This window comes from Pseudoliparis swirei, chromosome 2, assembly GCF_029220125.1.
Source record: "Pseudoliparis swirei isolate HS2019 ecotype Mariana Trench chromosome 2, NWPU_hadal_v1, whole genome shotgun sequence".
In the NCBI taxonomy this organism is placed as follows: domain Eukaryota; kingdom Metazoa; phylum Chordata; class Actinopteri; order Perciformes; family Liparidae; genus Pseudoliparis; species Pseudoliparis swirei.
In genome coordinates this window covers 14,209,252-14,225,303 of record NC_079389.1, presented here as the reverse complement: position 1 = coordinate 14,225,303, position 16,052 = coordinate 14,209,252, and the positions used below count along the sequence as shown (strand labels likewise).

Here is a 16,052-nt window from a genome sequence, read left to right as displayed (position 1 = left end):
GGAGCTGAAATTCTTAAATCACAATCTTAGCTGCCACCTTGTGTGTGTTGTGTCTCTCAGTGGAAGAGATGGAGGTGGCATGATCATTTCAATAGCATGACAGTATGAAAGAGTCTTCAATCACAGAATAGATACCAGTGGTGTATAGTAACGAAGTAGAAGTACTTCGTTACTTTACTTAAGTAGTTTTTTTGGGTATCTGTACTTTATTCTACTACTTATATTTCTGTTTACTTTTACTTTTACTTCACTACATTTTGCAATGAAAACTTGTACTTTTACTCCGATACATTTCCCCTGAAACAGTATCGTTACTCGTTACTACGGAAAAAAATAATCATGAGAAACATCGCGGACTGTTGTGGAACACGCCGCAGCGCACCTGAACGCAGCACGAGCACCAGGTTGGGGGTCAGTGGTCCTTGCCGCGTGTTTTCTCTTCCCAGTGATGCCCAGGATGCGAGCGAGCGGCTACAGATACGACTCGTTTCATGTGGAGCAGCAATGGAAGCTACTCGAACCACGGGGACCAAGAGCAACGTCCGTGGCCATATTTGGGCGAACTCTTTTCTTTTGTCGGAGTGAAAGTTTCTTCCTACCGGATGAAGTGCCTCTTATGCCGACCGAAAGCTACGGAGATATTGGCCTTCAACAACTCACCAACCTCAGGAAACACATTGAGGTAAATTAAGATTAACCCCATGAGCCGCAACGTTAATGTTTAGTCATCATAAACCTGTTAAGATATCTAGCAGTGTTGTCCTCAGGATTGGAGTAAGTTATATCTTTGGCAGGAGAGGGGAAACAGGTGTCTGATTGTCCTACGCATGTTGTATGTTAGGCTAACGTTCGCTAGCTATCGTCAATTAAATGAGACAATTAGCGTGAGTGGAGTAGACGGATCTCTAGCGAGTTAATGAGCTGAAGAAGTCTTGACAGTTGTGAGAATTTGTTGATTTGAGTCGTCTTAGCTATAATATAATGCTAATCATTACAGCATTATTATTGTTATCATTATTTGTATTAATATTATAAGAGGACGGTCCAGTAATGGCGACGATATTGATTTGGGACTGTTGTTGTGTTGAACTACAGAGATACAAGTACATATTCACAAATCAACTCTGGATGCACGGACAGTGCATGAAACTAAATGTATAAACCTCAAATTAAAACAAACTATTTTGGACAAAACTTTAGGTTGGGGTCATGACATGTTAGGAAGTGTTATTAATTCTATCATGTCTGTAATACTCTCACTTTATTTCAGGAATGGACTACATCAAGCAGCACATGGAAGAACCCTCCCTGCAGCTAAGTGATGCCACCAGGTCCAGTTCATCTGATGAAGAGGACTTCTTCTTCGTCATCTCAAGCACATGACAGCAGCAAACAGCTGGATGGAGACGTGGATCACGTTGACTTGCTGAAATGCTTCCCAACTGTGTGCTGCTGTCTGTGAAGCTAGACACACTCTACCTGCACCATCAGGGCCTGTGAAGCTAGACACACTCTACCTGCACCAGGGCCTGTGAAGCTAGACACACTCTACCTGCACCAGGGCCTGTGAAGCTAGACACACTCTACCTGCACCAGGGCCTGTGAAGCTAGACACACTCTACCTGCACCAGGGCCTGTGAAGCTAGACACACTCTACCTGCACCATGTGAACGGCTCTTCAGCATCGCAGGACTCGTCTTCAGCCCCAGAAGAGCGACACTGAAATCTGTCCATTTTGAAAATCAACTTCTTTTGAAGATGAATAATACATTTTTCACTTTAAAGTGATGATTTTGGTTCTGCTTTTTTCTGTGTTAATCGTGTTTTTATATTTTAGTAATTTCATAGTATTCATATATTGCTAAGTTCATCCGAGCTCATACTCCTTGTTCATGGCGGCCACAGCACCAAAACAAATAAACTTCATAATTCTCAAAATTCTGACCCTTTGTTTTTTTTATTAACAGCATTTACTTTTACTTTCAATACTTAAGTACAAAAAAAATCAGATACTTTCATACTTTTACTCAAGTAGTATTCTCAGAGGTGACTTTTACTTTTACTTGAGTAATTTTCCAGTCAAGTATCTTTACTTTTACTCAAGTATGACTTTTGGGTACTTTATACACCACTGATAGATACTAGTGTGTATACCCCACCAGACAGATATATTAATTATATATTTAAAAATTATATAAATACATTGTTTTATTATTTAATGTCATTGAATTCATCAGTGTCTCTCTTCTCCTACCTGTCTGCTTGTACCACCCAGCCTTCTGCAATGGAATCCATCTGTCTTCCTCTCTGTTTGGTGCAGATGGAGCGACATGACAAGGGCACGGGAGCCAATCCATTCCCACCTTGTCATCTGCAGGCATTTCGATCAGCCACAGCGCTCTTCCATCTCGATTAGGGGTGGCCTGCTGGTGGGAGACGAGTTTGTGTATGTGTTAAGTGTATGTATGTTTGTGTGTGTGTGGATTAGGGAAGTGGGGACTTTGTGGTCTAAGGCTGAAATAGCCTGCACTGCAACATCCCCCTTTTCCTGCTCCCTGTCATCCACCTGTCAAAGCCAAAAGTCATTGTCATGGTGTGGATCCGAAGAACATCACCTCCACATTGACAATTACTGTCCCCTGGAGATGGGAAATGTCAGCTGACAACAGACAATCTCAGATCTGGCACTTTCCGGTAATTAATGAAATGGTGTGACTTTTAAATTTTTTTAACAGTATGGTAATATGATTTGTAGCCACTCAAATGTATCATATACATTGAGAAATGGGAGAAATGGCCGGTCCCTATTAAAAAATCTTCTCCTGACTATTCACATGTTCCTTCATATCTTCTGTATGCATGTCATCTTCAACTAATAAGTAACCTCGGCATACCCCAAGCTTGAACGACTAAAAACACATTTCTCTGTCCCCTATGCCAATGCAATATATTATTATATCTTACCTCAGACTCACTGCATCTACCTATATGCCACTTGACATGTAACACATTATCACAGTTTAATATGCAGAATATATATTTTATTATCTAAATACAAATGCAAAACAGAGTTTCCATCTCCCATTTTAATTGTTGGTTTAAGTTCCTCATTTAAAAGAAGCTCCAAAAACTCTGCAACTGTTTACTCTAAAGTTAATATCCTCTTTATGCTAAAATTAAGATCAGATCATGCCTTTCAGAATATGTGTGCACCCCACAGTATATAAGGCAACACATACTGCTGTCTGCCATCCTACACCGTCTTCACCGTGTGGCGTAGGAGCAACAGGGCCAACTTGGTAGACAGACTTACCGAAATGTGGAGAGCCTTCAGAGACACGTGTGCCCTGAGGCTTACAGCCATAGGCTCACCCTTTCAGGGCAGCAGACGGAAATCCATGTTTTCCACTGTGTTTTATCAAGGCTTAGGTCTGCCAGCGACTGATGGATAAATGTTTGGTTACAGAAATGGGCCTGTTTCTGTAGCTCATGTTTGCTTAATTCATTCTGTCAAACCCCTACTGGAGCAAACCGGAAGAGACAGAGTATTACAAGGGACAATATACAAACACACACACACTTTCTGTTTGTCCTGACTAAATGTGTTTGCTCTTCTCCTCAGGTGGACACAAAGCTCACCAGTCCATCCAGCATCTTTCACCACCTAGTTTACTGTCATACTCGTTCGTGTCCTTCAAAATGCACTGACAGTAATCTAAGCTATAGATTAGAAAGCTGCATGTGTGTTTAGGGATATAGGGCTATAGGGATGGTGTTTCACAGTTGTAACATTGCTTAGAAGATCTTCTGATGAAATATGTCTTTATATAGCTATAAATTAAAAGTTAATATGTTAGCATATACTCTACACCATGTATCCCTGTGTTGTTGCTTTGGTCAGAAAGCATTATTAGAAAACAGAAAACAACACAAGTCAGTCAGTATTTCTACAGTTTAGATGTAGCTCAATTGGAAAATATATACACAAATAGTTGAGAAAGTAAGCAGAGTAATGTGGAGGTAATTCTGTTCAACAGCTGTGCTTATCTCCCTGTAGTAGATGTTAGCAGTGTACCCTTCCTTTTGCCTTACAGGCCCGAGGATGATATAACAGCCTCATGTCACTAGGGGGTGAGCCATGGTTGAAGTGCTTGCTTAAAGAGAGCAGCAGAGTCCAACGCCACACACTGTTGATTGTGTGTAGCAGGGCTTTATCCTGGCTCTCAGGAGAGGATAAATACTGGCTACTTTTCATCTAGGCATTTAACTAAAGCAGGTACTGATTTAAATAGGGAATTGAATTATACAATAATAATATAATCAATTAGGTGCAGGGATTGTAAATTAGCAATCATTCTCCAAAGAGCCAAGTTAATAATACAAATAATAGTAAGTATTTGTCAGCCATCCAATATTTGGGATTTTATTTTAGTCAAATTCATAATACAGTTTAGTGGTAACTAGTAGACAGTGCTGATTGGGAACTGGCAGGATGTTATGGCTTCTGTTCTTCAGCCACACAACCGCCTGTATCCCATGATTTACTTCCCTCACCAGCGTAGTGGTGGTGGTTGAACAAAAAGCTTTTCCTGTAAAGAACAGCGTTTATCTTTACACATAATTGCGCACGATTATTCTGGCGTATGTCCAGTTTATACTCATGTTGCCTCCCAATGCGTATTGCAAGCAGGAATCTGTTGATATCACTGTTGAAATTATTTATAGACAGTGGTTGGCAGGACAGGGCTGCTGCTATTTCATAACTATTTGCAGCGAATTGGTTTGCCCACCACATGTCTACCTTTGTATTTGTCAGGCCTGTGAGATGAAGTAGGCATATTTAATATGAAAAGGGGAACAATGTGAGGGTTCGGTTTTGGCTGGACCCAATCACAGACACGGGGACAACAAGGTTGGGTGAAGGTAAAGTGTTTATTTAGGAGGACAGGAGGGGAATGAAGGTGAAATGATGAGGTGGCGTGAGCTGCGGCAGCTGAGCAGGCACAGGAATCCTGGGCACAAGGAACAGAAGCTATTAGGAAGTCAAAAAACACAACAAGAGAGCAATTTAAACACTAGCCTGGCCCAGAGTCTAAATACCACTAGAAACGGTGAAATAATCTGGCAATTGGTGAGAGGGAAGCAGGGGTGTTTAAACAGAAAGGAATTGATGATTTGATTGAAGACAGGTGCTGGAGATGACGTGCAGGTGTGGAAATGAGGTCAGGTGCCGGAAGCCACGCCCATGGCACACACACACACAAACACACACACGTAACAGGGAACAAACAGGGGACACAAGAGAGACAGGGATAAACCTAAAAAGGACATGAGTCACGGCTGAGCCGTGACAAACAACCTGTAACTAACACAGGGGGGTTGGCATGGCTGTAAATGTAAAGTCTATGCTGCTCAAATTCAAACTTAAATGACCCGAGGCACAATTTCATACTGTGCCCAGTAGGAATATTTAATATCCAGATCTCTGATTGCCTCATTTTAGAAGGCAAGGTCAACGACATCAGCATCAATCTTTCTGATGAGCTTAATGACGATGATATTGACCTCATTATCCGTGCCCCTCTGACCGTCTCTTTCCTCACTAATTATTCACTTATTTCTCCTTTCCTTCTTTCTCCCATTGTTATATGTGTACATCAGACATTTTATACCTTTTGTTGTGTGTGAATATCGACCTATTGAGGCTTGAATCAAGGCTAATGAGAGTGGTGTGACTGAATGAAAAAAATAGTTATGGCAATAAAACGAAAATAATAAAGGTCAAAAGGTGCTTAAACACCTGTCAAAGCTGAGGGGAACCACAGAGTTCAATAACAATTATTTGTGGGTTCATCACTTCCAGGGATAACTCCCAAATTACATACATACATTTATTTTTAATCAACAGAAAAACGTAGTGCAGCTTTAACATTCCTTGACATTGTAAAGTTAGCCAATTACGACCATTTTTTGTTTGTTTTTGCCACATGAGACTTTGTTCCCTGAGTAAAGCCTCAGGCACTTTCATGCTTCCAAATCCTTCAGTGAAATTGGGGGAGACGACATCTGAATCAATCTCTTACCCCAAGAGGTAAAGCAGGTCGTCTCCCAATACAGCTGTTCGATCCTAGCTCCTCCAAGCAAGATAATTAACCCGAAATTGGTAGAATATGTGTGATTGTGGATGGTTAGTTATTCTTTGCATGGAAGCCATGCCAACAGGGGATGAATGGTTGTGAATCGGTGAACATGTAATGTTAAAGCATTTTGAGTGATCGGAAGACTAGAAAGTAAATAGTAGTCCATAGTAGTACCAATATACGATTAATTACGAATATGATTTTGGACCAAGTTGGACCTGGTCTGTTCCAGCCAGTTGCTATTTAAATGTAAAATCACAAAGCCATGCTCTTCAATAAAAAAAAGAAGGTCCATTAAACAACTGGTAAATTGAACATTTTTGCCTTGAGTTAGCTTTATTTTACAAAATTCACTCACCTCCAATCTCTCTGTCGGCTGTGGACTACAGTCAGTGTAGCCCACGCCTTTGTTTTTTTCTTTTTCCCCATTTTCAGTGAAAAACATAAACAAGACAGAAACACTGAACAGCTACTGTTGTTGTGTTATTTTGTCTATTTACTTCGTCAAAGGCAAAAAGCCATCCTCCTGTGTGGTTTGCCAATCTTCTTAGGTTTCAGCTATGGTTTCAGATTTGTTCCAAGCTCAGTGCTTGTTGGCGGCAACTATAGCTGACAGCTGAGGACACACGTCTGAGAGTCTTCTGACTTTGCCAAACCTCCCCTTCTTAGTTGATGTTTCTTTCCAGTGTTGTTGTATATTATAAATCATATCAAATTTCTACAGATGGAGTCGAAGCAATTAGAAAAAGTTGAGATACGATTAACGTTGCTCCTGTGTCTCAAGAGGCTGTGAGAAAGAGAACCTTCAACCTGTTCCCCTTAATCACCGTACGGTATCAGAGTCGAGAATCAGGGAACAATTCTAGATGACTGATCAGCTCCAGGAAACAGGTACACTGACAATGCAGTTAGCGTGTTCCTGTGATGCTGATGGTGTCGTCTTGACACTCGGAAGACTGGTTTTGCTCTGTTGTCATAATATCTTGCCATGAGGGAGAGATGACTCAGTTAATACACCGCTGTGGCGTTCGTACATACAGAGAGCAACATCATTTATAAAAGAGGAAACACTACAACATTCTGCATCCTCATCAAATGGTTAATGTGCGTTTAATTTCATAGTGAGGTAACATATCAACATTCAATGGAAAGTTTGCATTGCTAGTGTCATTGCTGTTGTCCTGAGGAACCATCATTCCAGTTTCAGGTAATTTCCAAACTTAAGTTAATATATTAAATCCTCTTAGGCTTGGAAAAATAGGACTTGAGAAAGTAGAGGGGAATCAAAACTCAGTTGAAAGAGACCTCAGTATAACCTGCCATGGCCACCACACTAACAACACGACTGCTGCATCTAAAAGTTTAAAGGGTTACACCCCACATTTGGGGGGCAGTGACGGGGGTTGATAGGGTGGCAGGAATTCAGAAACCACTATCCAACATTTCAAGTGACAAAGACTGAACTCTTGTCCCCATCAAACTATTCTCATCCTCAAACTTGTCTCCCGCTCTCCCTCCGACTGCATACTTCAAACCGCTTTTCCGCAGCGTGTTATGCTGCATAGAAAGCAGTTCCTGCGTTCCCTCCCATGTTGAAAAGGCGCCTGGGTTTAGAGGGCTTGTCAGGAGAAATCTGTCAAAAGTACTCAGCAGAGTTACTGGGGCCTAAAGAGTACAATACTCCCAGATCAAGAGGGCTTACCCAGCAAACACTCCATGTTGAAATCAGCTTTGCTGATCAGAAACCTAACACCCTCGCTGACACTAACTGATAGACCCATTGTTTGTCCTCAGCAATGCACACAATACACTTTTATTTACTCGGCTCTACTTTCCTGTTCAGGAAAAGGCCCGAGGGTAGGGTTTATGAGCTGCCTGTGCTCTTCATGCCGTCTCTCCCTCCCCATTTACTTAATCACGTCACCTGTCATTTATTTAGATAAGCAAATGGCCTCCAGTCGGCTCCTTTCCTATTGGCCTGTCTTCAAAAGGAGGGGAGGGACTCGAATCTGACTCAACTATTTTCTCCAAACTTTCCCTGTTTCTTGGGCATAACTGTTCCAGAGTTCCAGAACTCACAAGTGACAATTGTCACGTGAATATAAGGAGATCTAACGATGACATTATGACATCAAAAACTGTGAGTTATTTTGGATTATATTCCTGATCAACACTGGCTGGGAGTATTCAGCAGACAGCCCAAAATGGAATACTAACATCAAGGTAACATCCTCATTTTAGACTGAATGCTATGGACTGTAAATGTGTGTAAAAATAGGATATGATTTGAGAAAGTAATCTATATATAGCTGTTATCCTTTTATTAGATGTTCTATATATGTATGCCATTTATATTTTATTAGGCACAGTAGATAGAGCAGTTTGATCCACAGCTACTACTGTCTGCTCTTAAAGTGTAGTTCAGCAAAACGCTCAAGTTAAGCTTGAGAATACGAACACTTGCTTTAATATGAACAACTTTCTAAATGTTTGAAGCAAAGTTAATGTTTTTTGGTGAAGTTAAAAGACAAGTGCACACAGTGCAATTGTTTGACCTGCAATGAAATACATCTTGAGACTCCTACTCTTGCATGGAGATAAGAGAATGTCAATATAACTTTTCCCTCAGAAACACAGACAAAGGAGCAGATACGTTGCAGGGAGAACATATTGTCTTATTTTAGAGAACAAAACATTCAATCAGAGAGGGACAGGCTGGACTCCGTCACGAACCTTGCTCTACTTCTTCCAGGTCTTTAGGCTAAACACATGAGAATGTGCTGCCAGTTTCTTTAATCGGCTCGGCTGGGTAGGGAAGGTAGGGAGAGAGAGAGTTCAGCCATCTAAATAAAGGATGCTTTTACAATCTTTGAGCACTATAAGTTTGTAATAGTTACAACCCTTTTCCTCTCCTCTGCAGTCTCAAATACAACCCCCCACCCACCCACACACACACACACACACACACACACACACACACAAACACACAAACTAGGGTCTTTCCTGTTTGAAATCTATCCCCCCCACACACACACAATCATGTGCTTATAGCAGATTATGTTCAGGCCTCTAAAACCCCAAATTCTTGCTACGCTAAGGCATTGTTGGTCCGTCCATTTGGATGCAAAATAATTTCTGGTTGAATTGAACCTCAGTTGTCAAAGACATTTGTAACTCCTAGATCTATTCACAAACACCTTGCCTCTCACTTTTCCTGAACATGTCAATGTTTTAATTGTGAGACAACCTTTTCTTCTCTTGTTTTTGTTGTAGTATAGGTTGTTGAAGCAATTCCGTTCTCATGGGAAAAGAAACAAGTCTATTTGATTGATGTCGCAGATAAAATTCCTTCAATAAATTTACCTCAGTGTTCAGCAGCATGCAGACATGGCTCATTAGCTCAGGAAGGTGGAACTTCTGATGATGTAAACATACACTGATCAGGCTTTGTTTATATAGGTAAACATAATACAAAGTGGCAATGAGAATCCATCTTAAATGCAATAAAAGTAACATGGAAATGCTCAAGTTAAGTACAAATACCTCACAATTGTACTCAAACATGAGTTTGTCTCACACTCTATTGCTCATGTGTATGAGTTAATAATAATGGCGTCCATCGCTTAAACCCCTAACTCTGCTCAGCATCAGTTGATGTATTCTGTTTTAACCTCTACGCGTATTCTGTTTATTATCTTCTGCAACATCCCAGTTCACTCACAAGAATTGTATGTTATTTCTTTTTCAGCATCTTCTTGTCAGATGTTGACAACAACTGTACGTTCTATAATAACTATGTCTTGAAGAGTGAGCTTTTGATGAGAGGTTTTCCACAATGAGAGACCGCTTGGAGGAGCTGCATCTGAGGGCTCAAGACTTTTCTGAGGCACATCGTGAGACCATCAAGCCTTCCTCAGTGGGAGGAGACAATGACGACTCTGTGGCGGCCGTACACCAAACGGCTGTGGTGTTTGAGGAAGAGCCCATCATTGAGAACTTCCTATCTGAGGTTAAGCATATTAGAGATGATATCACCGTGCTCGACACAGAGGTAATTTGTTTTGGATTTATTTTGGTCGCGAATATGTATTTTTGGTATTAATTCTCGCTGTGAATTTATTAGTGTGGTACCGGTTTGGCCTAATGCTTTATACAAACACACACACACACACATACATGCATACATACATACATACATACACATACACACTCGTACAGACAGGCAGTAATACACACTTACATTTTTTCATCATTTTCATTATTGTAAAACGTGAGAGAGAATAGAAGACAAAGATTGTATGATCATGCAGATCATGGGCAAATTAAATGTTTTCCTCAGAAGTGAAACTGAACACAACATTATGTCTCTTCTCAACCACAAACAGGTCCTTAAGTTTGGCCAGCAGCAAAAGACGTTGGTGGCAACCATGCGTCAGTTCAGTGTGATGAAGAAAGAGAGCAGGATAACTCAGGACATCAAGCTCAAGGCTGAGAGCCTCCATCGACGCTTAGGCACGCTTTCTAAAGAGGTCCAAAAAACTGAGGACCAGCAGGGACCTTCATCTGTGACAGCGAGAATAGAGCGATGCCAGCATGCAGCGCTTCACAGCAAATTCCAGCAGGTGCGGATGATCCTACCACTACTTTTTTTTAAAACATTTATACATAATCAGAAATGGGTTTTAAAAATGTAAATGAAGAAAACATTTGCTACCAAAATGTTGTTGTTTAAACTGAAAATATTTTCTATGCATTTCACTTTCATTGTACATTTTATATTTTGTTAAATATAGTGGGTGGGACTCTTGGTAGGCAGAAAAGAGAAGAAATAAAAAGTATACATCAAAATGTAACTCTATTTTAAGTGACATTGCAGCAGCAACAAGGTGGAACACAAATAGCTTATCAATTAAAATGTTCTATAACTATATCCAGGTAATGCTGCAGTATAATGAAAGCCTTCTGACCAAGCAGGAGGGCTGTAAGCATTTCATTTCCCGGCAACTGGAGGTATCTGGAAGGAATATGACGGAGGATGAGGTCAATGAAATGGTGGCCTCGGGAAAATGGGAAGTCTTCAATGAGAACCTGCTGAACGATGCCAAAATCACACGGTCACAACTATCTGAGATTGAACAACGACACAAGGTCAGGAAAGTGACAAACAATTCATTAAACCCAAGGTTAAGCTATGCTGTATATTGCTTGGAATCTCTTTCACTCACTTGGAAGCTTCACTATATGCAAGTCAATGCCTCTTTTAATCTAAATAAAACCAATGTAATGGTCATTTGTGAGTTCTAAAAGCACGAGAAGCCCTCCCATCACAAATGTCTGTTGCACATGAAAGAAACGAGTTTCATCGTCTCTCACACATTATCATAAATAACTGATGTAAATGGTTAAAGGAAAGGAAATAAATGAAATGGGGAATTTAAAGTGAATCAGTAATAGGGTTCTACTGAAAAAAAAAACATTAATACAAATGTATTTTTGTTTAATGAACTCTGTTGGATTACAGATATTATAGAGAGTATGACTATAGCTTGGCAACCAGTATCAAATATAAAACATCCTTGTGAATCAGCACATCAAAGAATGAAATGACGATTGTTTGTATATTTTCACTTCTCAGTCCTTGTCGTATGAAGAGCTGAATCTATCCCCCGGTTGTGTCTCCCTCCATCTCCAGCCTCTGACCAGTGTTCCCCATATTTACAGAATTAATTCCAGTTTTGTTATCTACCAACAGGAGCTGTTGAGTCTGGAGAACAATATGAACGAGCTGAGGAACCTGTTCATGGACATTTTCATGTTGGTGGAGGAACATGGGGCCTCGATTGAGCACATCCAGACCAATGTAGAAAGCACACAGGATTATGTGGCTGTATCTAATGAGAAGTTCAAGATGGCCGCCAGGTACAAGAAGAATAACCCACTTCGACAGCTGTGCTGCTGCTGCTGCCCACCCTGGAGGTGCTGTCTATAAAACATGCATTCTTTTTCACTCAACGATCATTTCGAATAACATTTTCACTTTGAAAAAGTCTCACTTAACTTTTGGAAGGGAGCAACATTGGATACAAGTCGGCTACCAATAATGTGAAGGTTATGGCACTCTGTTTTTTTGCTGTTGAACAGAGTGAAGGTGAAGACAGATTCAGCAGAGCATAAAAAACAATTAGGTGGAAAAGCCAGCATTGGTATTTCAGCCACTTGTTTCTTTCAAAAGGATGTGAGTTGACTGCTGTTGTAAGAGACAGTTCAGTGAGTGCTACTCAACAACACTGCTGCTTATTGGAGACCTTCACTGTCATCTGACAGAGGTCACAAACAAGGGGAAACCACTTCCTCTGCTCGATCAGCATCACACATTTATTTGTATTCTTTTCCCACAGAGCTCTATGATTTTTGTATACAGTACATGCACTTTAAGACTAATATATAAATATATATATGTTTTCAGTATCAACTAAAATGTAAGTTGGTGGAGAAAGATTATTTTTACGAGATATTTTGAGCCATTATATATTAATGTCATTCTTGGTATGCATGCTGTTGGAAAAAAAAGCTTTACAATGAGTCACTATCATCTAATTTCCATCTCGAAGTATGTTCATTTTCTGTAAAAAAAAAAGAAGATGAATCCTCCTTTCGGTATCACAGAGTAAGGGATTCAAGTAACACTTTAAAAAAAGAGCCTTCATCACAATTCTCTTCATCGTGAAAAAAACTGCTAAAAATCATTTATTAAATTTGAAGGCTACATTTCAGGAACTAATTCATTTCTCTCGACGTTTTGTATTTTATAGTGGAAGTTCAGATTATGAATTTGTTGGAAACGTGTGATTGTTCAGATGAATACATACATATTATATCATCTCATACATATTAAAATGACTGTTTCCCACAAAAAGAAAGCAGTGACTCTTAACTGAGTGTCGCTTGAGGAAGAAGCAGCAATAACTAACATATTGGGAATATTCTGTTAATCTTTTGACAGGTAATTAATTGTCTTGATGAATATAAAATACCATCAAATGTTCCCTGTGGGGAAAGTGACTACGATTTGACAAATTAATTTCACATTCACTTTATACTTGATCTCATTGACTGGCAGAAGGACTCTAAACTAGCCTCTAGTCAGCAGTGATGTTCTCCCGTGAGGCAGAGACCCTTGGTGTCTGGTATCCAGGACACAATACAGGTGAGCTGGGTGTGCCAGAGCCAGACTGGAAAATCTGGTTTGTCTGTTATTCCAGTGTATAGCTTCCAAACAGATACTTAATGTTTTCATATTTCATATGGAACAGTGAGCAAACAGAACCGTTAACTCATTGAGGACACATCTTGTCTTCAAACACAAAAGGTCGCCTAGAAAAACAATAAAAAGCACGTTTTGAGTTTGGTTTTGAGTAAAAACAGCTGACAGACAACCTGGGAGTTCCAAAACCTGACGTTTTGTAAGTCAATTTAGTTGCCCCTCAGGGGATTGATGACTCATGTGACACCTAAAAAAAAGGCTATCTATCAATGAGATACTTTATTTAGGTAAAGTAGTGCTTGCACTGCTCCCTCAGCAGAGGAACCAGGTTCACATGTGTGATGACTTCTCTTCTGTGCCCAGTCTCACTCTGGGTGGCATTTTTAAACCAATACATAAATGCATCTAATATGTAAATGTTAATGTGTAAATCATCAACAATGCATTGCAAAGCGACCCACCGTAGCTTCGGCCTCCTCCCGGCCGTGATGAGGAAAAAGTGAGTATGGCTGCAAATTGCAGGGTTCTTGAACAGCAACAATGCCATCCAGTGTTCACTGAGATAATTGCCACTTAAGAAATATGTTAGCACTCAATATATACACTGTTAAGGGGAATATTACCACATGATTACGTAATCATACCAGTGTTGTACATGAATGTAAAATTTTAATGCAGAGCATGAAACTCCTCAAAATATAGATATTGTTCTGGTGTGGTCGGCGTTGTGGGGTCATTATAAACATCTTGTGGGGGGTCATTGCTGGAAACAAGAGAACAGTACTTGCCAATTTAAGAAGTCAGCCCCTTGTAGATATCAACATGAATCCTGCTTCACAAAAAAAGGTACTTTTATCTCATCTTTATTCTCTTGCTCGTACCCAAAGGGTGGACACGTTACAGGCGAAGCTATCACAACTGACCATGCAGCATGTTTAAAGTCACCATCAAAAAGAACAGAAGGAAAAATGGAAATACAAAATATATGAGATAAAATCAAGTGGAATGTCTGCTACCTAATGAACAGCAGAGCAGCAGATATGGCAGCGTGGGCAGACGTGTGTTTGTAGCTGCCCTTGAGAACACCGGGACATGGGAGACTTCACAGTGGTCAGTCGGACATCTGACCCCCGGGCAAAACTCTCTCTACGTGTGCTGCTCTTCCGTTACACACCGGAGCTGCCCTCTACAACAACCGTTTTCTAATGTCTCACGGTTCCTTTGTAAATTCATCTTGTTTACCCTCTGTCCCGAAGTTCTTGTACAATATTTCGTCTGAAACCTCCGAGCATGGAGGCAATTTTTTTTTTAACTTCTCGCCAAAATCAGATTTAACCTTTGACTCTCGGATCGTCATTTAGTATTCGACCAGCTGCACCGGCTCTGCACACACAGAACACCTGTTCACCGATGTGACTCTGATCTACTTTGCAGCCAAAGACAGCCGTATTTGTCACCTGCTTCTTTGCAATGTGCGAGCTACCAAGCAGCATTGTCCAACAAATATGCTGGCATTGAATGACAAATGATAACTTGATCAGTTACATTTATATTTGAACATGTACTTCCTTCACATTCAACAATGCAGCCACACATTCACTGCGAGCATCTCTGCCTACCTTGCAGACGAAGCCCATCAATCACCTCTGATTTAACGATAATGTGAACATCTGCGACACATGAGAGTCTACGATGCTGATCATGGCCGACAGATATATACAGTGACGTCTCTATGTGGCTATGTACCGTACGTATTTCTTCTATCTGCCTTGTCAGTCACAACGTGGAGCCCAAAGACTATTTTCCAAATATCTGAGCAACATCAAAGCAGGCCTCCTGTGAGTAACACCAGCTGTGGTTACAGAGGGCTGACTTGGTTTACTGCCTGGTTTTATCACTCCCATCAAAATGTGAACAGAGAGATATCAGGACCCTCAGAATGCAATAAATCACAAAGAAACTGAACAGCGAGTCTGGTAGCAGCAAAAGCAGCTAAAGTACAATGACACAATGACTCCACTGATAAAGAGTCTTGAATTATGTAAATCATCTCTTCAAAGTTGAATTTCTTTTTTTGAAAAGTGAAACCAATGCCAGAGTTAACAGAACCCTGTTTATATATATATATATATATATATATATATATATATAATCACCTGTAATATGGATTTTTTTCTTCCTCCCAGTCTTTCTTCTTACCTTCGATAATGAATATATTAAGAAAGAAAGAAAGAGCATAATTCAGATACCAAATGTATTATTTACATTTTTAATAATTTGGCCTCAAAAGAAGAAGAATTATATGATTTAAATGTACGTTCGGTCGAAATACCCACAGTATTACATGCCAGGGGACAAACTGTTCTCACCATTTTTTCGTCAATATACACTTAGATTTTTCCACTGTAGAAATGCATAAGTGATTCATTATCGAACAACAATGTGTCTGATGCAATGGCTATGGTGAGACCAAACCTTCTATTTCTATTATGATGATTGCTTAATATTCCAGCTTTATATTCTAGCATGTCATAGGCATTATTGTGCACTGAAACAGGAACATGTTCCTATATATTACTTGCTTAATGGATTAGGGTTATGTATCTATATATATATAATTCATATATATATATATATATATATATATA

The 16,052-nt window shown here is 40.0% G+C and overlaps 1 protein-coding gene across 3 annotated transcripts; it reads left to right on the top strand.

Annotated features, from left to right (window-relative positions):
• The first annotated feature begins 8,240 nt into the window (after positions 1–8,240).
• Positions 8,241–13,278, top strand: stx19 (syntaxin 19). 3 transcript variants are annotated; one of them, XM_056423282.1, is made up of 5 exons: positions 8,241–8,363; positions 9,889–10,191; positions 10,526–10,762; positions 11,115–11,297; positions 11,893–13,278. In XM_056423282.1, exons 2-5 carry the CDS (start codon positions 9,976–9,978, stop codon positions 12,127–12,129), a joined length of 873 nt encoding a protein of 290 aa, XP_056279257.1. In that variant the 5' UTR covers positions 8,241–8,363; positions 9,889–9,975; the 3' UTR covers positions 12,130–13,278. The 3 variants fall into 3 exon arrangements, with proteins under 3 accessions (XP_056279257.1, XP_056279241.1, XP_056279250.1); XM_056423266.1 differs by having other exon boundaries at positions 11,076–11,297; positions 11,893–13,277; XM_056423275.1 differs by having other exon boundaries at positions 11,076–11,288; positions 11,893–13,275.
• The last annotated feature ends 2,774 nt before the right edge of the window (positions 13,279–16,052 follow it).